The sequence below is a fragment of the Xenopus tropicalis genome, chromosome 8 (assembly GCF_000004195.4).
Source record: "Xenopus tropicalis strain Nigerian chromosome 8, UCB_Xtro_10.0, whole genome shotgun sequence".
NCBI lineage: Eukaryota > Metazoa > Chordata > Amphibia > Anura > Pipidae > Xenopus > Xenopus tropicalis.
Window position 1 is genome coordinate 32,365,068 of NC_030684.2, and position 24,032 is coordinate 32,389,099.

The 24,032-nt window shown below is 41.9% G+C and overlaps 1 protein-coding gene across 1 annotated transcript in view; it reads right to left on the reverse strand.

Annotated features, from left to right (window-relative positions):
• Positions 1 to 12,229: 12,229 nt before the first annotated feature.
• avpr2 (arginine vasopressin receptor 2 (nephrogenic diabetes insipidus)) overlaps positions 12,230 to 24,032 on the reverse strand; it is a 47,632-nt gene continuing 35,829 nt past the window's right edge. The window contains exons 2-3 of the mRNA XM_004916721.4: positions 22,114 to 22,993; positions 12,230 to 13,327 (exon numbers count right to left, since the gene is read on the reverse strand). Of these exons, the coding sequence (XP_004916778.1) occupies positions 13,122 to 13,327; positions 22,114 to 22,993 (1,086 nt within the window). The 3' untranslated portion in view covers positions 12,230 to 13,121. The remainder of the gene's footprint in view (positions 13,328 to 22,113; positions 22,994 to 24,032) is intronic.

Sequence of the window (24,032 nt, forward strand, 5' to 3'; positions counted from 1 at the left end):
TAGGGGTTTTTGTAGATAACAAGTTGTCTAATTCCAGGCAGTGTCATTCTGTGGCTACTAAAGCAAATAAAGTGCTGTCTTGTATAAAAAAGGGCATTGACTCAAGGGATGAAACATAATTTTGCCCCTTTATAGGTCCCTGGTAAGGCCTCACCTTGAGTATGCAGTGCAGTTTTGGGCTCCAGTCCTTAAGAAGGATATTAATGAGCTGGAGAGAGTGCAGAGACGTGCAACTAAACTGGTAAAGGGGATGGAAGATTTAAACTATGAGGTTAGACTGTCGGGGTTGGGGTTGTTTTCTCTGGAAAAGAGGCGCTTGCGAGGGGACATGATTACTCTGTACAAGTACATTAGAGGGGATTATAGGCAGATGGGGGGTTCTTTTTTCCCATAAAAACAATCAACGCACCAGAGGCCCCCCCTTTAGATTAGAGGAACGGAGCTTCCATTTGAAGCAGCGTAGGTGGTTTTTCACAGTGAGGGCAGTGAGGTTGGGGAATGCCCTTCCTAGTGATGTTGTGATGGCAGATTCTGTTAATGCCTATAAGAGGGGCCTGGATGAGTTCTTGAACAATCAGAATATCCAAGGCTATTGTGATACTAATATCTACAGTTAGTATTATTGGTTGTATATATAGTTTATGTATGCGAGTGTATAGATTGGTAGGTGTGGGTTGTGAGTGCTGGGTTTACTTGGATGTGTTGAACTTGATGGACACTGGTCTTTTTTCAACCCTATGTAACTATATAACTATTTTAATTTACAGTTACAGCTACATGGGGTTGCAGCAATGGGCAGTTCGCTATGGACCAGAAGTGTTTTGTCTGAAGGTTTTTAGGTCTAAGGCTAGAGATTGTGTATAGTAGCTGCTGTTAAAGGAACAGTAATACCAAAAAATGAAAGTGTATAAAAGTAACTAAAATATAATGTGCTTTACTTCAGAAAGTCTACTATAATTTATATAAATAAGCTGCTGTGTAGCCATGGGGGCAGCCATTCAAGCTGGAAAAAAGGAGAAAAGGCACAGGCACATAGCAGATAACAGATAAAACACTATTGTATTGTACAGAACTTATCTGTTATCTGCAATGTAACCTGTGCCTTTTCTCCTTTTTTCCAGCTTGAATGGCTGCCCCCGTGGCTACACAGCAGCTTATTATATAAATTATAGTAGTGTTACTGTAGCAAACACACCAGTTTTACCAGTGCAGGGCCACAGTGCATTATATTTTTATTACTTGAAAGCTCTTTCATTTTTTGGTGTTACTGTTCCTTTAAAAGAGGAAGGGTGTAAAGACAAAGGGGCTGAGCTACCCTCAGGATTATCAATATGGGGGGGGGGGGTATCTCCATAAGAGGAGCTTTCAGAGGCTAGGGTGGGGATCCAGACATATAGGTTTACTCAAATGTTTACTGTTTTGGAAATGTAAAGTTTTGTGATTGTTAATATATGGTTAATAAATGTTGCAGAAGCCTTTTCAACCCATTAAGAGTAGTGTGCCTGAGTGTTTAGTAAAGAGCGTGACAATTGTTGTGGTAAATGGGGGTCAAGACCTGATGCTGCCGTGCCAAGGGCAATGACAGCAGTAGTATACATAAAGGGAGTCTTGTCAATTGGTTGTAAATATGGTTCTACAGCATTAAAGGAACAGTAACACCAAAAAATGAAAGTGTTTTAAAGTAATTGAAATATAACGTACTGTGGCCCTGCACTGGTAAAACTGGCGTGTTTGCTTCAGGAACACTACTATAGTTTATATAAATACGCTGCTGTGTAGCCATGGGGGCAGCCATTGAAGCTGGAAAAAAGGAGAAAAGGCACAGGTTACATAGCAAATAACAGATAAGACACCATTATATTTAACAGGGTTTATCTGTTGCTGCTATATAACCTGTGCCTTTTCTTCTTTTGAATGGCTGCCCCCCATGGCTACACACCAGGGTTTATATAAACTCTAGTAATGTTTCTGAAGCAAACACAAAACTTTTACCAGTGCAGGGCAGCAGTAAATTATAGTTTAATTTCTTTTCATTTTTTGGTGTTACTGTTCCTTTAATCTTTAAATATGGCGTAATGTATTTTAATAACATTTTTCAAGGTTAACTTCTGAGTGTATATATCATATGCATATTGAATTATTATGCTGCCTTGCAAATACTTTCCAATGAGAAAATGTAAAATGAACTTCTGTAAAGTCTTTCAGCAGACAGCTTTAAACTCACAAAGAAAGCCTTAGGAGGAGAAAGTCTTGGTCTTCACTGCAAGTCAAGGGGTTTAAAATATATAAATATCCAAAGGATATTTCTTTGAAGAACAAACATAATTCTGCCTCAATCATTAGCTGAGATGGACTAAAAAAAGTTGTAATCTGATGCAAGCCAAGCCTATCCTACAACTGATCACATGGTTTTGACTAGTAACCAATGACTGGAAGGCACTGCTTGCAAAAAAACAAAAATAGTAAATGTAAAGCAAATGTTCTTGTTGCCATTACCAGTTTATAATGAACTAACTTGACTGCAGTGATTCCAACCCGAATATATTATACACTGGGTCTGTCATTGCCACACCCTATTCTGCCCAAGCTATACCAGTTCTGCCCACATACATGCCCCCACTCCACCTAGGCCACAATCCCATTCTGCCCAGTCCACACTCCTGACCATGTTCTTGTCTGAATTTTGGAGGAGCCCTTCAATGCATTCCTATAGTAGCAGGTAAGTAAAATTTGGGTGTACATTCTGACTGGACTGTTACTGCAGGTGATCAGGTGAAAGGGGGGCAAATCAGGGTAACCTTAACACCCATTCAGTTTTATCATTCTTTTAATGTGCCATTTTTGTAGACCTGGTGTAGTATTATTCCTCGGTGCCTGTATGGCAGTGATCCCCAACTTTTTTGCACCACGGACCAGTTTCAAGCAAGACAATTTTTCCAAGGACCAGGGATGGGGGGGGGGGGGACGCAACTAGTGCACAGTATATAATTTAATTATTGCATATATAATGTAAATGTAATTATTAAATTTTATATTATGCACTTTATTATTAGTAGTATTATTACAAACAGCTTAATAAAGTACTTTGGTCCTTGTTGTGATCAGTAGAAATCTTCCTGGGCTTCACATAGCTGTTGTCATGGCAGTGTAACACATCAGGGAGTTGGGATCACAGCTAATTGGGACCAGAGGTGGCCCGGTTCAGCACAGCCCACGGCCCGGCACCAGGCCCTGGACCGGTGGTTGGGGGCCCCTGCTGTATGGTTAAACTTTTGAGAAAAAAGAACAGCCTCCCCGCTGCTGCCACCAGATACTTACTGACTACACCCAGCAGTGGAGCAAGGGGGTTTGAAGGTAAGGGGGTAAGCATCAGACCAAAATATAGCTGGTCACCAGACTCTCTCTTTCCCTTTGTAGTGCCCATTCATTAATATAATCATTGCCATACTATTATGGAAACAAGTACATACAGACACGCTAAACTAACAAAGGAGTTCCAAGCTGGAGATGAAAAGGCAGATGGGGGGGACAGGGGAAATGCTTTGATAAATGAGCCAAACTGTTAACAAAAATCCAGAATGGGATGAAATTAGAACCCCTGGGAAAATGCAAGGAAAATTCCAGGAATCCCAACGGAGCTCAGTATTTGGTATTTGTAGAGCTAATGCTTGTGTGACGCCATTGACAGCCCTTTTTGTTAATAGGACAGTATTAAGCATCTTTTTCTGGCACTGCTGGCACAGGACAAATGTGTTTCACTCCAGGGGAGACTTGGCAGTGCCAGACCTACAGAGGGAAGGGGGCAGGCTATGTGACTCAAGGCCTTAGCACTATGGCAGTGCCATGATGGGAAGTTGCTGTGGCCGCGGGAAGCACATCGGGTTGTAAGGGGGATGGGGTTGATGCCAGGGGGGTCCCATAAGCTTTTGGTTATGTTGCTGGTACTAAAAACAGATTCCGGGTACCTGCTAAACAGCAGCCTAATTGATGTAGGATACTGAAAATGGTGAAATCATTAGTGTGCTTGCATTACCAAATAACTTCACAATCCATCACAACTGGTAGCTTTTGCAATTTGTATTATTTTATATTTGTTTACTTAGACTTTATGATATTAGCAGTTTCCACAGTGCTTGTATTATACAAGTGCAATACAGCAGCAAAACGTTCAAGTTTCTGATGCCGAAAATGGCTCAACTCTCAGACTGGAGAGATAGAAGTGAACAAAGGAGCGTCAGGAGAGGCTCCCTACATCAAAATTAACTTTTGCCTTTCTGCCTGGCCCTCAACTGAACAGCAGAGTGTTCTCCTGATATTATTGGTATAAAACAACTTATATCATGAAACCTAAAATATAAATAACAAGATTAATTTATACATTAGGTATATGTCCTATTTAAAACATTTCACTAAGGGTGGGGGAAGTTTTTGAATCAGTGCTGTAAATCTCTTCTTGGTCAACATCCTTTTTGTCTGTCCCTTATTAATAACATATTAATAACATGTAGTTATAGTGAAATTTCTTTAGCACTCTCTTACGTTCTATGACACATTCCAGCATATAAGTCAGACAAAAGTGTGAAGAACAAATGTGATAGGGAACAGATGGGGGCGGAGGGAACATATGGTTGGCAGAAGGAATGATCCCATAAGGTAGTTCATGACGTTGTATGTATGTATATTTTTATTTATAAAGCGCTACTTATGTACGCAGCGCTGTACAGTAGAACCAAACACACATGAAGGCATGCTTCTTATCAAGAGCCGTCATCTTTAGCGGAGATGTTTCTCCTCATGGTGCCCCATGCAGAGGTGCATGGTGAGATCCTGTTTGCTCAGTTACCAGCTTTGAACACAAGGGGGTCCATCATTTGCTCTCACTGGTATAGGGGCACAGGTGCAACAATGAATTACATCTGTAACGCTATGTAAGGCAGAACAAAAGGCATGAATAAAAGTTACCAGATCTGCACACAATTGCATTCCAGGATGCTTACCAATCCTTGAAATACTGACAGCCTTGATCCAGCAGTAATTCTAAGGTTCTCTGAACTGGTTGCATCCATGGCAGAGACACCTGCTTTGCTCTCAACAATGGACCTGATCTGCCCAAACGCCCCCAGTAGTGCTTTCTGCTCCAGCTGCTGGAGGATTTCAGGTGCTACTTTTATGCTTTTCGGTGTTGGGGTAAGCAAAGGATTTGGGTGCTGCTGTTACTGCAGGTGACTGGGCATGGGGGACTTAAATCCAGATGACTCCCAAAAAATCCAGGCGAGTTGCTTTTTCTGCCATGAATGCAACTGACTACAGCTAATGCTGCACAATTCTTACTCTAAGGGGCAGATTTATCAAATCATGAGTTCGAATCCCGAATGGGAAAAATTCGGATTGGAAACGAAAATTTCTGAAGATCGCAAATATCACGAAACTGCTTATGAAAAAATTGCATTAGTCACGATAATATCGTATTGGAAATTTTCGTACCGTACAATTGTAAACAGCGGTAAAACCTTTCCGATTTTTTCTTGCAAGCGTTTGTGCAGTGTACGAAAAGTCGTGCGCTGTATGAAAAAATCGTACGGACGCCCAAACTCCGAGCGTTTGTGATTTGGTAAATATGCCCCTAAATCTCTTGCTATGAACACCTGCAGTAATGCATGTTAGCTCCTATATTTCTAAATTAGGCAACTGGTGTTTTAGCAGGTGGCCTCACCATCATTAGTTTTATTACTGAGGACTACACTGCCATGGGTTTGTTGGAGGGGTAGACCGTGGGTGTCCAACAATGGGATCTGTGCCCCTGGCTTCAATGGTTGCTGCTCAGAACATCAGAAATAGCCAACATTGCACTACTTGTTGCCTTGTGTAATATTATGAAGGCTACTCAGTCTATCAGAGCCCCATCATGTGTGTTTGGGTCTCAGGTGAAATTAGCTAGCTCATGAAAAAGGAATTGCTCTTATAGAAATGTTTCTTACTGTGACCCAGTACAGTACAGTACAAAGTTGCATTGCAGTACTATTCTTAATTGATTGGCCCATACCAGGCAAGGATACACATGTCATAATGAGTCATTGATGAATACACCTACAGTGCGCTAATGGACACAATGGAGAGTGCATATTGACACAATCCATTAAGGTACTTGCCTCCAAATATGCTCCAGCACTTCCACATGGTTGCCAATGTATCCATCCTGCCTCTTCTGATGCCTCTTACTGCTCCCGTCACCCTGGACCTGCCAGTAGCTCCATTGTTCCAACAGTAGGTGGTAAATGCCATTTTGAACACATTCTCTGGAAGTCATCTCTCACTCTAATCCCCACACTAGAATGTAATTCTGGGGAAAACCATTTCATTATGGGTATAAAACATGATTAATTGCACTTTGTGCACTGCACTTCCGTTAATAAATGACCCCTATAGGAATAATCTGATGAATCTAATTTTAAAGAAAGCATTAAACACCATGCAGATGAAGGGGGTTCAGAAAGACATGCTGGCAGCCCACCCTCAGTCATCCTCTATTTATCAGCCAGTCACAGAGAGAGAGAAGCTGCATGTACTATATCCGGCTTTGATGTCTCCAGGCCTTTTAAGTGTAAATATTAAGCCAATTAAATCCCAGTGGGGATAATAATAATTCCTAATAAACTTGAAGCTAGCCTATGATTTGTGTCACACATCATAAATCCCAGCATTACATCTTCTGTTTGTTTTCAAGGCTTGTTTATTTCCCCAGAAACAATTTATTGTAGCATTTGTACTGGCCGTAACAAGCTTTTAGTCTGATAAATGCCATGCATATAAAAGTGTGCGTAACATACAGTATGCAATGATGAGAACAGCACCAACATCAGTTTGTAGGTTGTAGGTCCTGTTGAAACAAGACAACGGCACTGGCCTCAAAACTGTTGTGTGGGGTTTATAACATTTGGAAAAGATGCCTGGCTGACAGAATGGTCCCTTGGACACTAGTGCAGTTTCTTCATCCTGGTTGATGATCTCTTTCCCTTGTACTTACATACCAACATCCTCTCAGCCATCGTTCCCATGAGCAAAGTCAGCATTTTCTTCCCTATATTTCTTGTCACACATGTCCTTACACTTTTTTTTCGATCAATAATCATAATATTGGGTTGTTGAACTTGAATAGCATTTTATTCTGTATATACAGCAACTCTAAGGGGCTGATTTACTAACCCACGAATCCGACCCGAATTGGAAAAGTTCCGACTTGAAAACGAACATTTTGCGACTTTTTCGTATGTTTTGCGATTTTTTCGGATTCTGTACGAATTTTTCGTTACCAATACGATTTTTGCGTAAAAACGCGAGTTTTTTGTATCCACTACGAAAGTTGCATAAAAAGTTGTGCATTTTTCGTAGCGTTAAAACTTACGCGAAAAATGCGCAACTTTTCGCGTAAGTTTTAACGCTACGCAAAATGCGCAACTTTTTACGCAACTTTCGTAATGGATAGGAAAACTCGCGTTTTTACGCAAAAATCGTATTGGTAACGAAAAATTCGTAAAGAATCCGAAAAAATCGCAAAACATACGAAAAAATCGCAAAGTACCGATCATTACGAAAAAAACGCAATCGGACTCCATTCGACCCGTTCGTGGGTAAGTAAATCAGCCCCTAAACATGGTGGGGGGGGTGAACTCTGCAGAGAGCAGCAGTTTCAATATAAAATACAATTCATTGAGTCACTGATTGGATTACATGTCTACACCCATCTGCACCCCCAATGTGTTCCTTGACAAAAAAAGGGAAAGTTGTGTTCACCACTAAGACTCTATGAAAATGTATAATGAAGCAATAGAATTCCTATTGATAGTGTGTATAGATGATAGAGTGTAGGACTGGCCAAACCGGGGATGACTTTGACATAGTTGGCTGGCTTGAAGTATATTGCAATATATAGACAAACAATCCCTGTTTTGCTTAGAGGGGAGGGCATTTCTTGGTAGCTTCATGCACAGAATGTGTTAATGTCCTATATATATTGAAGATGAACACAGAGGACCTCTTCTCTTTGCCTGTGTTCCTTGACCGAACTGAATTTTCAGCCTTCCTGAATAATAGCTGAACACGTTGTGCTGAAGGACCAGATGGGTTAACTACCAGAGAATTAAGACGAGGTGGGTCAGCTATTAGAAAGTATAAAATAAAAAGTGAAAAGGTGGGTCACTTAGCAATTCTGTCATGGTCGGACTGGCCCAATGGGTACCAGGAAAAATCCCTGTAGGCCCTGGGTTTATCCATCCATTGTGACCACATATATTAACTATACAGCTAGCCACTACCGAACTAAGGATACTCACCTGCACTGCCACTCCTTTTGCCTCATTCCATTCCTATATACAGGCACCAGCTGCAACAACCACCACTTCATGTTGCACGCTATGCAGGGGGGCCCTTGAGGTCAGCCACTCTTTTGGGCCCCAGGTGTCCCAGTTCATCACTGACAATTATAGTAACCAATAATCAGTAACAAATTCTATTTTATTCCATTTAGAATTTCCTGCAAACTTGTGAACTGTTTAAGCACTGGCTCAATGTATACAGGACAAAGGTGGCACTTTGGTTGGCAAGCAGTAATATTGTTGTGTTTGCTCCCCAAGACTTTGAATACAGAGGACCAGACACATATAAAGGTAATGTAAAGTGCTTTATTGTCAGAAAAGAATATACAAACATCTGTATTGCAAATGGCTGTAAGATGACCTATTGTACAACATATTGTACTTTGTGCCTCCTATGCTTCCTGTTAGGGGTTTTTGCATTATATTTTCCCCTGACGTGAGGGGTTCATCTAAACAGATGCAGAAGTTGCCTTTAGTTGTGGAGATAACGATCAGCTTAACTTGAACTGATGCAGACAGTGGGACTCTACAATAAGCAGTCAGCCTTTATGTTTTTATATTTGAATGGGGATCGCTGGGTTACCAGCATTAGTTAGGGAGTGGCAGTGGGAGTTGGTACAACAGAGCCTTGTACTTAGTGCCTTACAGATGGTAGGGACAGGGCTGACTTGCTCCCAGCAGCAATGCGCTCTGATTACCTGATAGCAGGGCCACTTTAAGGTACCAGTGGGCCCTGGGCAAATGTTTATTCGTGGGGCTCCCACTGCCCCAATAATTTTGTGACAGGATAACCCTCAAGCACATGAAGTTCAATATAGTAAGGTAGTTTTGAAATTTTACATAGGGCTAGCCATATTCTTTATTTCCCAGGTATTTCCCAGGGAGCCACAGCCATGTGACCTGTGCTCTGATAAACTTCAGTCGTACTTTACTGCTGAGCTGCAAGTTGGAGTGATATCCTCCCCCAGCAGCCAATCAGCAGAACAATGGGAAGGGAGCAAGATAGCAGCTCCCAGTAGGTATCAGAATAGCACTCAATAGTAAATCCAAGTCCGGCTTGGGACTCCTCCAGTTACATGGGAGTAGGAGAAACAATAGGTTATCTAAAAGTTCTAATGTGTAGCGCTGGCTCCTTCTGGAAGCTCAAACTACAGCTAAAAAAATACATTTGTTGGTTCAAGAATAAAATTTTCAATGGTAGAGTGAATTATTTGATATGTAAACAGTGTAATTTAGAAATAAAAAGTACACCTTAAAAAACAAGAGTATCCCTTTCTGCTGGATGCTTCTGCTAAAAGTTATCCCATATGAAAAGTGTGCTAATGGGCCCCCTATCCTGGTGGGTCCAGGGCAAATGCTCCTTTTGCCTACTGATTTAAACGGTCCTGCCTGATAGGTGTAGGGTGCAGTCAAACCGCAGAAAAAAACACATTTACACCCCCATCCCCAACATTCAAGGTCAAATTTAGATTCCTGCATATCTGCAAAGTGGTTGGGTACCCTGCCTTTACCCTGGCTAAAGTGCGGATGTGTTCCCTCCTGTCCCCCACGATTATGTTATTTTTTCCATCGAATCCGGAAAACCAGAAGTGATGTCACTGGGATGCCACTTCCAGTTCTGCGAGACCCCGGGTCAGAAGTTGTCAGCCCATTGCGGGGTGGCTTTTTGGGTCAGGCTGCAGGTCAACAGCTCCAGGTTGGCATGAGTCTGCCTGACCGGATCCATGCAGGTCTCTAGTCCAAGTAAATGACCCCTACTGGTTTCTGTGGTCACACATATCCTTGCTATCCCTGTTACACTTCCCTTACTAACAATGGCCAATCAGCACCTTCAAGTAACATATTAAAAGTACTGAGACCCTAACATCTTAATCTCTTTCTATCAAAATGGTGTAGCAGAAGTACAACTGGCTCTGAGCATTCAAATGTATGCATTGGCTTTCAGTCTTTTACAATAGGAGGGCAGGAGCAGCTTCCTTCTCAGCAAATTGCATAAGGGGAGTTTCAAAGGGGATTTCTTACTTAAGGAAAAACACAGTATAACACACAACATTCTGTACAACAATAAATAGTGCATTTGTGAAAGATACAAGTGATTTTTGTGCTGTTGTCCTTCCACCTGTGGGAATGCTCAGTTTTTTTTTGTATAAAAAGATATAAGGGGTCATTTATGAAGTGCAAATTTGATGTGACATAACTAGTTGTTAATGAGCTCCACAGCAAACTCAAAATATTGGCTAACTTTAATATTGAACACATTTATTTGGGCTACACTGGGCCTTCTTCACTCCTGGGCCCCCCTGCAAAGGCAGGGTCTGCTTGCGCTGTAGTTAGGCACCTGATGCTTTATTAGGTCCAATGCCACTCTAGGCACTGGACCTAACTGCACCCCCCACCCAACTTGCAGAAGTGATGTCATGCGCAAAGCTGCGTGTAACATCACTTCCTCTATGTGTGACGTCACTTCCTCCACAATGCGCCTGGTGACCCTTCACCCCACAGCTCTGCCCCTGGATTTACTTGGTATTCTCTGGTGGTGGCTGGGAACATTTTTTATTTTTGTTTAAAAAAAAAAAAAAAGTCTATTACACAGGCACCCAAGGGCCACTCCCCCAAAAGCTGCTGCCCTAGGCACTGCCCCTTGGGTACCTATATATAAATATGGCCCTGTCTGATGCCATTCATTAAAAGTAATTAGCAGCTCCTTGCACTTCTGCACTTAGTGACACAGGGGAACCCTGGTACTACCGCCCCCTTGAAGGCAGTAGTTGTTCTAGGGCTCAAACAGTGGCCTGCGTCAATTGTGACAGCGACCTTGCACCTAAAGAATTAAGTACAGGTGTCGTTTTTAAATGATGACTTCTGAAGATTTTCAGTGCCGTTGCATCCTATTAAGGTTAAAACACACAATTTACGTGTTTTAACTAATTGTGAGGGGAAGCTGCATTATGGGTAAAAACATGGTGCCTAAAACTGCACTTTGCACACTGCACTTGAGCTTGTAAATGAATGCAAATGCGGCTGTGTAAAAAATGGACACAAATGTTGCATAGTTGTACTAAGCACCATTGTGTCTGTCCTGCCATATCTGCTGAAGCACCTATTGATGTTGGGGAACAGTCAGGCAGCCCTACCCTTAAGGTGTCAGTAATTCTGGGGTTCCCGCAGAGGGTTGCACCAATAAGCAAAGCAGACTTGCATTGAATGGCGCAGTGGCGCAATCCCCACTATGAAAATGTTATGTGCAACTTGCATCCCATTTACAAACACACGCATGTGCAACTGCAATAATTTTCATTCATTGTGTTCAGTTCCAGCAGGCGCAACTCCCCACGCAGTTGCAGTTATGCAGGAATTCTGTTGCATTGTGGGTAAAAAATAAATGCCAATTTGAAAGTGAAAATACGCTTTGCACATTAAACTGCATTTGTAAATTACAAACCTCTTCTGCTAATGTTAGTGCGAGTGCGCCTATTGGCGCTGGGAAACCCTGGAAATATTGCCACCCTTTCTGTAGTGGTTATTGCAAGGCTCCAGATACAGGGTTTTTCCATAATTTGGAGCATCATTACAAAAAAGAGTCTGTTTATGCAGCTTAGTTACCATCAAGAGAAAAGGCAAACCCCAAAAAATGAATTGTTTGCTTAATTAGGACTCTCTTTAGTCCTGCTGAGTCCTGATAATAGTCGCCATTCCTGAAAAAGCATACTCACACAAGAGAAAGCCTCAACGTGTGCTTCTAACTGTCAGCCACAAGGGGGAGCTCTGTCCACACATTATTTCTCACTGAATGGCTTAATAGGACATAACTTTTTAAACCTTATAAGGAATGAATAAGCCTTTCCCTGACATCTTCATGAATGAATATCACATTTAACAGTTGTGATAAAATCAGTTTACAGAAAATCTCCCTGATTTCTTTTATAACTCTTTGGCTGCAGGGCAGATGAATCAAAAGAATACTCCTTCACCAAATACACATCTATATATCTATCATCACATCTTTTTTCCATATATTATACACTCTTTACATATATTTTGCTTTATATACTTTAAATCACTAAGCTTGGTTGAGAAGCAAGGCGACCTTAGGAGTGACAGTGTTTATGACTCCGGCCCCTGCCCCAGCAAACTTGTTACATTGTCCTCCACAGACCTCCCAGAATGCACAGCTTTCCCTAGAGGGGAGGCACATATATTATATGTGAGGGAGAAGAGGATCATTCCTGAGATCAGATCAGTTGCAGTTTCTTCATAACTGACGGTATGTCGAAATTCCTTGTATCTCTTCTTATACCCCTATTGCATTCTAGGGAATTATTTGAATATGGCATTGCTCAGATGATGACTTGAAGTCCTCACAGAAGTCCATTTATCATCTGGAGATCATTTCAGTGGAATAGTCCATATGACCTAGATACTTTAGCATCCTTCCTTAGATACTAATAAAGAGATGGTGTTGAAACGTATGTATTACAGACCCTTAAAGGGAGCAGTGTACCATTTTATAGTACCTGGTTGTGTTGCATCTCCTCCATAACCAAAAAAGCACCTCCATGACCAAAGTAACCATGTGAAAGTCCCAAAGCGTGAAATCACAAAATCTGGAAATAAGGTGGCATTGCTCCTTGATCTCAGTTAGTACACGTGTTCCTCAGCCTGCCCATAGCGGACTCTCCAGCCATCACATTGTAGAATTTTCAGTAGGGTTCACAGCAGATCCATGTTGGGATTGTATTCACAGCTTAATCAGTACAGACACTCCTTGGGCACAGTGGTAGAGCCTGTAAAACAGGAATCCTCTGGCAAAGAGTTCTTACGTTGGCGGGGCCGACAGGCAAAGCATAGAATCTCTTTCACGTCCTTGGACACACTGCTGCTGAAGATGGTGTAGATCCATGGGTTGGTGCAGCTGTTTAGGCTGGCAAGGATCATCAGGACTTTGATGGCTGAACCTGAAGGAGAAGAAAAAGAATGAACCAATCATTATTATTAATAGATACAACCATAGTGCATTTAGTAGCCTAAACCAAAAGCCAACAAGAAAACTGGAACTCGGTTTAGAGCCAGTGCTATTAAACGTTATTATTCTGCAGCACTTACATGTATTGCTACTTCCAGAACATTTCGGGGGCTGCACATAATGAAAATGTATAATAAAATGATATATATAGCAATTTTCAATAACCCCTTCTAGGGGAGGTCACATGTAATGTGCGCTCAGTGTGGGGGTGTCGCAGATCCATGCAGCGCTCCTAGCAACAGCACCATTAAATGTATGTATGACGCACTTCACAGAATACTTGAAAGGGAAACTGGAAACAAATGTACAATATTGGACTTTGTTTTCCGATAAGAGCACAAATTGCTACCCTTTATGCACTGTTGCACCCTGCCCCACACTTTGCACTATAATGGTGCAGGTGTTTGTACTCCAGAATGCACTTTTCCCATAAATACTGTGCTACCTGCCTCAGCAGTGCTGTGGACATAAGGGGTGAGTGTTGAAGATGTAGGGGCCCCATCTCCTGCAGACACACAAGTTAGGGGGCGTCAGCGGGTGCAGGTAGACCTGGACTGGCAATCTGAATATTTTGGCAAATGCTAGAGGGGCTGCTGTAAGATGCCATAGACAGTCACTATTATTGGGTTGGTGGGGGGCAGTTTAGGCCTATGTGTACTTGAATTGCCAGAGCCTATTTTGAATTACCATCCAGACCTGGGTGTAGGGTGCAAAGGAGCCCTGTACTTAGCCCCGCCCTATGGAAAGTGCTTACTGAATGAGCACTAATGGCGCATTCATGTCCTAGGAATGAGGAGCTAATTAGACGTATCTCTATTTAGATGTGTACATTTTAATAGGGTAGTCAGTTAAAGGCCCAGCCTTTGGCCAGGGCCCCACTTTAAGGTCCAACCTCTGGTTAGGGCCTCCCTTGGCTTATGAAATGAGCACAGATATAGGGAAATATCAGTGTATCAGTTGTTCATAGTCAGCAAATACATATTCACCCCAATCTTACTTTAACTGGCCATCAAGCTGTGCATTCAGGCGTATCTAGGAGAACAATTGGCCATTCTCTGCTATTCTCACCATAAATGGCCTTCAGGCTGATCCCTACCTGCCAATGCTCCAAGCCCCCGCAGTTATAGAAGCACTGCTCTAATGGAACAACTTGGGAGAAAAGAGTTCCAGGAATGGTCCTATGGATTTCAAGCTCATGTAGGATGGAAGAACCAATGTCAGACATCAAGGATGTTTTATCCCTTGTCCTTGGCATTTCCTTCTTAAGGTGGCCAAACACGTTAAGGTTGCCAAACGAGCAGATCTTCTCCCAATACGCCCACCTAAAGTGGGCAATTTCTGGCTAATTTGATCATTTGGTCCTAGGGCCAAACAATTTCATTACAACGACAGGTATAGGAGCCTCCAGACTAAGGATCGCATTAATGAGCGGTCTCCAATCTAAAAATAAAACCTGCAAAATCAACACTTGGAAGATATTAGGTCAGATATCAGTCAGGTAGGGCTGTCAGGTGTTCCCATACAAGCAGATATAAACAGATACAGTATATTAAGATATTTCTATCTGGGTCCTTGCTTTATCCTCCATCTGGGGAATGTCTGAGAAATATGTCCCAGGTTTATGTTTTCCTTCTGTCATATCTTATAAACGTGATATTATCCACTGACATTTCCCTACATCTCACAGCCCCCAACGGATACACAAATCCTTTCTGCAAGGAGTCTTAGGAGCATCCTGGGACATTGTTCAGTGTTTGCTAATGGCACAAGGACATGGTTCTGTATCACACATTGCCCATTTGACAATGAGAACATTTCTGTTTTATTCAATCTACTCATCTAGTAATGGCTGGCCTGTGGCACTCCAGCTGTTGTCAGAGCGTGTATCACTAATGGCATGGCATATAGATGTGGTTTCCCACTGGCAGTTATGAAAGCGGATAGTGCTAATATAAATACAATTGTGACAACTCATTCTCTTTTATTAAGCCCATGAGATATTGTGTAGAAGTTGCTTTCCTGTGTTTAACTGCGCTACATATCTAGTACTTCTACATGCTGTTTATGAAGCAGGAATGTTTTATGGTATAATGGCCCATTAATAGGGTTGCCGTCTGTCCAGTGCAAAGGTTTCTGCCCAGTTGCAAACCGGATAGGAATCCACTCGGCTGCGACTGTATCAGTGACACAACGAACACATTCCTGATGTCAGGACTCCACCCATAAAAAAACATGGCGACCATCCTTGACCTCATCAACACGCCAACATTTGTCATTGCCCCGCCCCCCAATGCTATAAGCCAGCCCTTTTTGGGCAAAGGTGATAACCCTACCCATTAATAACATTTATTTGCGTGTTCTCATAAAACAAAAAATGCATTTAGTTACAGTAGACACTACACTGCAGAACTGGACCTAGAGATATGGGCATATATACCTTGACCCACCTGGTCGTCTGCTTGTGTCAGTTCCCAATCCCCAGTGTTCTGTGTTTTTTCACCCCAGGCACCTGTCTACCCTGACTATACCTAGTTCTGGCCCTGCTACATTGCACAGCAGCATCACAGCATGAATAGGTTGTTTGGGCCTCCTTGCACCACATAATCCCTACTAGCCCTTCATCTGCTAGTGACAAACACACTATGGTGGTGTGATAAATTCCATTTAATTCTGCAGGATATGATGTTTTCCATTTGTGTCATTAAACCATAATGACCAATCAGTGAATAGCTGTGTTCGGAGAGCTGCAACCACTATAATGAGTCCAAATATTTGATTGGTGGGTTACACTAGGGCAAGTTTTTTTAACCTAACTAAATGAGCCCCATTTGTTGGTTGTTATACCTCTATGAAACTGGAGTTTATGTTAAACTAAACCTTAGTCCAGAGCAGTGTTTGAACCCATTTGGGAACACTACAGAAACATATGCTGCAAATTAGGATGTATAGTAAAGCTTTGAAGTTTCTAGTTCACATAATATTGCTCAGGGTATGTAACCATCATTGTACATTCTGCAGAATAATAGGAGACAACTAGTGTTCCCTGATGCATATTTATACACGAGAACATACGCAAAACCTCTGTACTTATATGTACCATGTGTGAGGATTCCAGGCTAAAGGTAGGGAGTCCAGGCAGGGGATGGTTCTAGTCCCAGCCCTTGGGGCAACCTGCCAGGGCAGACAATATAAACAGAAATATTGTACAGAAATATACACCTCTTTACTGTGCAGCCAGTCTGCATTGCCCAAACTGTGACTTTTCATCGGTTGTTAAAGGCAGACCAGAACTCTGATGAATGTTTACTATATAAAATGGGTTGATCATCCTGTAACTGCTTTCTTTTGTACATACTCTTCTTGTTGTTTAGTCATATTAGGGAGTGACCCAAACTTAGATTAGTATATGTAATGCTGAATTTGTAACAAGTAAGTACCAACCACTTTGTGTTCATAAGTAATTCTGGGCACCAAGAGCCCAATTAACCCGCCTGTATGTTTTGGAGTGTAGGAGGAGACCCACAGAGACATGGGAAGAACATATAAACTCCTTGTGTGACATTTGTGCGCTTCCATTAATATCTTGCAACGGCTCTAAATAGAACAGCAGGAAGGCTGCGTTCATTATAAATCTACTGCAAAGCAGCAAAGATTTGGTTGTCTAAGAAATACAATCAAATCCAGCATTGGTGGGTATATGTTCAAATAGGGAGCTGCTTTTCTCTAGGCAAACTGTATGACAGCTCCTTACTTTGTGCAAGTCCAAATATACAGAGATGGAATGTTCAACACATATAGTTCTGTGAATGCAGGCAAAGCAATCTCCATTCCTAAAGAATTCCATATGAAAGCCATAAGTCCTACATCATGAACCTATAGTTACATAGTTACATAGGGTTGAAAAAAGACCATTGTCCATCAAGTTCAACCCATCCAAGTAAACCCAGCACACCTAACCCACACCTACCAATCTATACACTCACATACATACACTATATATACAACCACTAGTACTAACTGTAGATATTAGTATCACAATAGCCTTGGATATTCTGATTGATCAAGAACTCATCCAGGCCCCTCTTAAAGGCATTAACAGAATCTGCCATTACCACATCACTAGGAAGGGCATTCCATAACCTCACTGCCCTCACCGTGAAAAACCACCTACGCTGCTTCAAATGGAAGCTCCTTTCCTCTAATCTAAAGGGGTGACCTCTGGTGCGCTGATTGTTTTTATGGGAAAAAAGAACATCCCCCAACTGCCTATAATCCCCTCTAATGTACTTGTACAGAGTAATCATGTCCCCTCGCAAGCGCCTCTTTTCCAGAGAAAACAACCCCAACCTTGACAGTCTCACCTCATAGTTAAAATCTTCCATCCCCTTAACCAGTTTAGTTGCACGTCTCTGCACTCTCTCCAGCTCATTAATATCCTTCTTAAGGACTGGAGCCCAAAACTGCACCGCATACTCAAGGTGAGGCCTTACCAGGGACCTATAAAGGGGCAAAATTATGTTCTCATCCCTTGAGTCAATGCCCTTTTTTATACAAGACAGCACTTTATTTGCTTTAGTAGCCACAGAATGACACTGCCTGGCATTAGACAACTTGTTATCAACAAAACCCCTAGATCCTTCTCCATTAAGGAAACCCCCAACACACTACCATTCAGTAGATAGTTTGCGTTTATATTATTCCTACCAAAGTGCATAACTTTGCACTTATCAACATTGAACCTCATTTTCCAGTTTGCTGCCCAGTTTTCTAATTTTGTCAAATCGCTCTGCAAAGCGGCAGCATCCTGCATGGAACTTATAGTTTTGCACAATTTAGTGTCATCAGCAAAAATAGAAACAGTACTGTCTATGCCCACCTCCAGGTCATTAATAAACAAGTTAAAAAGCAAAGGCCCAAGGACTGACCCCTGCGGTACTCCACTAACCACACTGGTCCAATTAGAAAATGTTCCATTTACAACCACTCTTTGTAATCTATCCTTCAGCCAGTTCTCTATCCAATTACAAATATTATGTTCTAGGCCAATATTCCTTAATTTGATCATTAACCTTCTGTGAGGTACTGTATCAAACGCTTTAGCAAAGTCCAAGTAGATGACATCAACTGCCATTCCAGCATCAAGGTTCCTGCTCACCTACTCATAAAAGGCGACTAAATTAGTCTGGCAAGATCTGTTACGCATAAAACCATGCTGGCACAAACTAATAGTATTGTGAACTGCAATGTATTCAAGTACCCTATCCCTTATTACCCCTTCCAAAAGTTTTCCTACTACTGATGTCAGACTAACAGGCCTATAGTTTTCAGGCTGAGAACGGGATCCCTTTTTAAATAACGGCACCACATTAGCAATCCGCCAGTCTCTTGGCACCATGCCAGACCTCAATGAATCCTGAAAAATTAAGTGAAGTTTGGCAATCACAGCGCTCAGCTCATTTAATACCCTGGGATGAATCCCATCCGGCCCTGGACCTTTGTTTACCTTTACATGTTCAAGTCTCTTTTGAATTTCCTCCCGAGTGACCCATGCGCCAGTAGCTAAATTACTAGAACTGGGCATATTACAAGGGAAGCCTTCATTATCTGGCTCCTCAGATGTATAGACAGATGAAAAATAAGAGTTCAAAATTTCAGCTTTTTCCCCGTTCTCATCAACCAACTTACCCCCCCGTGATAATAAAGTTCCCACCCCTTCTTGCTTCATTTTTTTACTATTCACATAATTAAAAAATAATTTAGGATTCTTTTTACTCCTAGCTGCAATATCCCTTTCCATTTCTATTTTAGCTTGCTTGATAGCTTTTTTGCATGCTTTATTTGCTTCCTTGTACCTGATGAAAGTTTCTGCTGTCCCAGCTAACTTGAATGCCCTAAAAGCACGTTTTTTCTTACCAACCTCGACAATAACACTTTTATTCAGCCATAAAGGTTTTGCTTTGCGATGCCTCTCCTTGCTTACAAGGGGAATATACTGTTGTGTATACCTACAAAGCAATGTTTTAAAGATGTTCCATTTTCCTTCTGTGTCTAACCCCATGAAAAGCCTTTCCCAGTTGACACATTGCAGAGATGCCCTTATACTGGCAAAGTCTGCACGTCTAAAATTGAGCGTATTAGTTACTCCCTTATAGCGCTGTCTCTGCAGCATTATCTCAAAGGAGACCATGTTGTGATCACTGTTCCCCAAATGCTCACCCACACAAATGTTAGAGATGAGTTCATTATTATTAGAAAGCACCAGGTCCAAAATAGCGTCATTCCTAGTGGGTTCTTGAACCACCTGAAATAAAAAGTTGTCATTTAGCATATTTACAAACCTACTAGCTTTTTCTGACTTAGCCACCCCATTACTCCAGTCAATGTCCGGATAATTAAAGTCCCCCATAACAACAACTTGACCTAGTTTTGAAGCCTCCTCCATTTGCAACAATAGCTGGGCCTCATCCCCCTCATCTATACGGGGTGGTTTATAGCATACACCAATGATCATTTTCTTTGTGACCTTCAGCCCTACAGAAATTTCTACCCAAAGAGATTCGACGTTTTCATTGGTAATGTCTTTATTACATGGCTTTAAGTCTGACTAACTAAAAAGCTTTACAGACACGACCAAAGGTAAAATCCATCTGTGTCCTTCACCATATGTACTGTATAGCAGAACCCCCCCTGGAAAGGCACTTAGACACCGTAGCTCTAAATATACATGGGTCAGATAGATATTTCGACCATACAAGCCCCGCAGAATACAATTAACAATAACTGTAACCAAACTTTTTTCATGTATCCAGGTTGGGTTCTTAAAAATTCTTAATGATCCAGCTTCCATTACCCACTCTCTGACTCCAGTGGGAAGTCAACAGTTTGCACCTACTTAAAAGATCTAATGAAGTTCTTACATTGTGCAAAACCCTGTAGAACATTCATACTATTCATTCACCAAGTGCAGACTATAAACCAGACACAGATTTGGGAAACTATGTCAAGCTGGCCATTCACAAACCAGTATAAGTTGCCAATTTAACCCCTCCAGACCATGTCTGCAGCCTGGGACCTTTTTCTCAGTCTGCCCAACTGGTATCTGGATAAAAATCAGACAGATGTTTATTGGGCAGGTTAGAAAATTATACAGTCATCTCAAAGTCCGCAAAGACCAACATTATTATCCACAAGTTTGCACAGGGGTTTACTGATTGGGTCAATCCAGTTTATCCCAACATGTGCCACATCCACAAAGATCTGCTCATTTGACACTCTCCCCAAACCAGTATGGCATATCACTATATAATGTTTTGAGGTTAAAAAAAACCTAGATAAAAACCTGAAAAAGTCCTGCAAATAACTTTTTCAAAAACTGACTTATGGAGAACACCAGTTCTATATTGAAAAACTGAAACTTCTCAAGTGACTTGACCTTTGAATGAAATGTGACCTCTGACCAAAATGTTGAGCACTGTGTAACTTGCTAGCGCTACATAAATAAATAATGATGATATTTATATAACCTTAACTATGGTAGTCATTAACTTCCCCCTGGGGTGGGGATAAGTGGCTGAGCACAATAATTACAGAATTCATAACAATTAGCCAGCTTGGGTTTGTCCTTATTCACTTATTATTGTAGTACACACGACAACTAGATCTATTAGCCTTTTCAGTAGATTGCAGAGAAAACTGTGTATCTCTAAGCTTCATCGGCTGCCAGCGACTTTTCTGGTTTTATTTCTAACATTTTGAAGACAGCTTGGTGGTTTGTTCATCATGCCAGGGTATACCCTGTTTATCTTGCTGCAAAAGACAAACTGAGGCACCAACTATGACTAGAATTATATGTAGTATATAATTATATGCCGGCCCAGGCCTAATCACCTAGGATTAAGTATCGGCACTCCCCCCGACCTCCCTTCACCAGTTGTGGTGAAGTATAAGGTACGTGGGAACACATGGGATGGGGTTTGTGGTGGTGGTGGGTTCACCAAGGGCCCCTGCTGGAATGTGGGAATTGTACACAAACCCATAGCAACCAATAAGCAACTAGATTTAATCAGAGCAATGGAAACAAATCACTGATTGGTTGCTATGGATTACATCACTAATAAAGAGAATCTTGGCCAGCCTCTGTGAATGAAATGCCATTAATAGGCTGTAGGCAGGAATCAAGAATGCCAAGAATGTAATCTGCTATCATTGTAATAACTGGTATAACTGGACTGGTACCTTTAAATGATTCTATCGCATTTAGACAAACATTAACAATGGGAAACTAGTTCTCTTGCTAGTTTCAGTGATAGTACAGAGTGGCCTGGTTGGATATTTATGCTGCAGTTATACATGACAGTTCTTGGAATCACACCTATATTTATTTTTTATCTCCCTTCATTCCCAATGGAAAATTCTGGTCACAACCGATTATACCCAAACTAAACCACAACCAATGCTTAAGCCCCGGGTGGTAAATAATACCTTCTTTGTATACCAACATTTGGAACCAGAAATAAAAAATATAAAAGGGACAGTTGACAGGTAACATATTGTACTTGGATGCATGAACCTATTTTCCTCCATGCATCCAAGTGCAAATCTTGTATTATCTTGAACATCTGAATGCTATGACTGGTTACAAGTTAGCTCTAGCTTTGTCAATGTCAACAGGATGTTCATAACAAACATAATAGATGCAATATTCACAGAACTACTTACTCCCAGCTGCTGATTCTTGATTCCAGACGTTCCACAGTTGAGCAATAAAAAAGGGGGCCCAGCAAACAACATATACCAGCACAATGACAAGAGTCATGCGAACGGTCTTTGCCATGGCACTGCTCACCCCAGTATCTGATTGTGAACGAGCGCCATTCCTCGTATTTATCAGCTTTGCTTTTCTTCTTGGTCTTGGGGAATGTCCTGGGCCCATGTTGATACTGTTGTGGATCTCTCGAAAGATCAGAACTTGGCATGTAGCAATAAACAAAGCTGGTAGAATGAAGACCGCCAAAGTAATCCATGTCACATAAGCTTTAAGACCCCATGGTTCTATAAATGTAGCCCAGCAGTCAAATACACCTGGGTGGACCTCTATCCTGGAAAAAATGAAGCCCTGTGGAAGACTGAAGATAGCAGAAGCCAACCATGCCAAGGACACTGGAATATTCCATCGCGCCGAACCTTTTTTGAAGGTCATCATTGGTCGACAGATCGCCTGGTGTCTGTCAAATGTCATGGCAACAATCATGTACGATGAAGCATACATGCCTACCACTTGTAGGTACCGAACTCCTCTACAGAGCACATCTGGTCCCCGAAAGCGGTCAGTGATGTCCCAGACAAGTTGTGGAAGGACCTGAAAGAAAGAGACCACCAAATCCGCAAGACACAAATGGATCATGAAGGTGTGCATGAGGGCATTGTGCTTCCGCCGCCTCAGTAAAGTGAACAGTACCAAGCAATTTCCAAATGTGGCAAAGCTAAATATCACTGCCAGCATTGCAATGTTCCATTGTGCTACAATAGGGTCCCGTTTATCTTCTTCTACTCCTACTGTGATATTGGGAGTTTCAAAAGTTGGCTGTGTCCCAGACATCTGTATTAAAAAAAAGATAAAAATTAAGATAAAGTATATAGTATCAATGGGATAATAGCCTCTGGGAAGGGACTGTGGGATAGGAGGTATAGTAGGGAGAGATGGTGCCTATAGTAGCAGTGGGGGGATAATAGCCCCTGGGAAGGGACTGGGGCTGTGGGATAGCAGGTATAGTAGGGAGAGATGGTGCCTATAGTAGCAGTGGGGGGATAATAGCCTCTGGGAAGGGACTGTGGCTGTGGGATAGCAGGTATAGTAGGGAGAGATGGTGCCTATAGTAGCAGTGGGATAATAGCCTCTGGGAAGGGACTGTGGCTGTGGGATAGCAGGTATAGTAGGGAGAGATGGTGCCTATAGTAGCAGTGGGGATAATAGCCTCTGGGAAGGGACTGGGGCTGTGGGATAGCAGGTATAGTAGGGAGAGATGGTGCCTATAGTAGCAGTGGGGGGATAATAGCCTCTGGGAAGGGACTGTGGCTGTGGGATAGCAGGTATAGTAGGGAGAGATGGTGCCTATAGTAGCAGTGGGATAATAGCCTCTGGGAAGGAACAGTGGCTTTTGTACAGGAGGGTAAGGTTGCAGTAACAGCTAATATAAATGTTGTCCAACCTGCAGCCCTTCAATGCAGAGCATGTACAGACAGCTAAAGTAATAGTTTGATATTAGTCATGGGGAGGGACAGTCATATATACCCCACAAACTCCTGGAAATCCCTGCTATTTTATGAATGTTGAAACTTTTAATGGGATTAGAAATGTAAGTAAAGAACTACACAATCATCAAAAAAGAGAATCAATTTTTTGTAGACTCACATCTTTCATTCCTCCATCAGGCCCAGAACACCCCTAATTAGTCCATGTAAAAGAGGCGGGCTTGCATTCGCTTTCTGCCCCTGAGCAACTCCACAATAAAATCCATTTAGCTGCAAACAGAAGCCCCTCGGGTGTCACTATGTTTGTAGGAAACCATTTCACAGCTGACTCATAGTCATAATGCTTTATGTATTGTATTATGTATAGCACAAAGGGCTCAGTTACA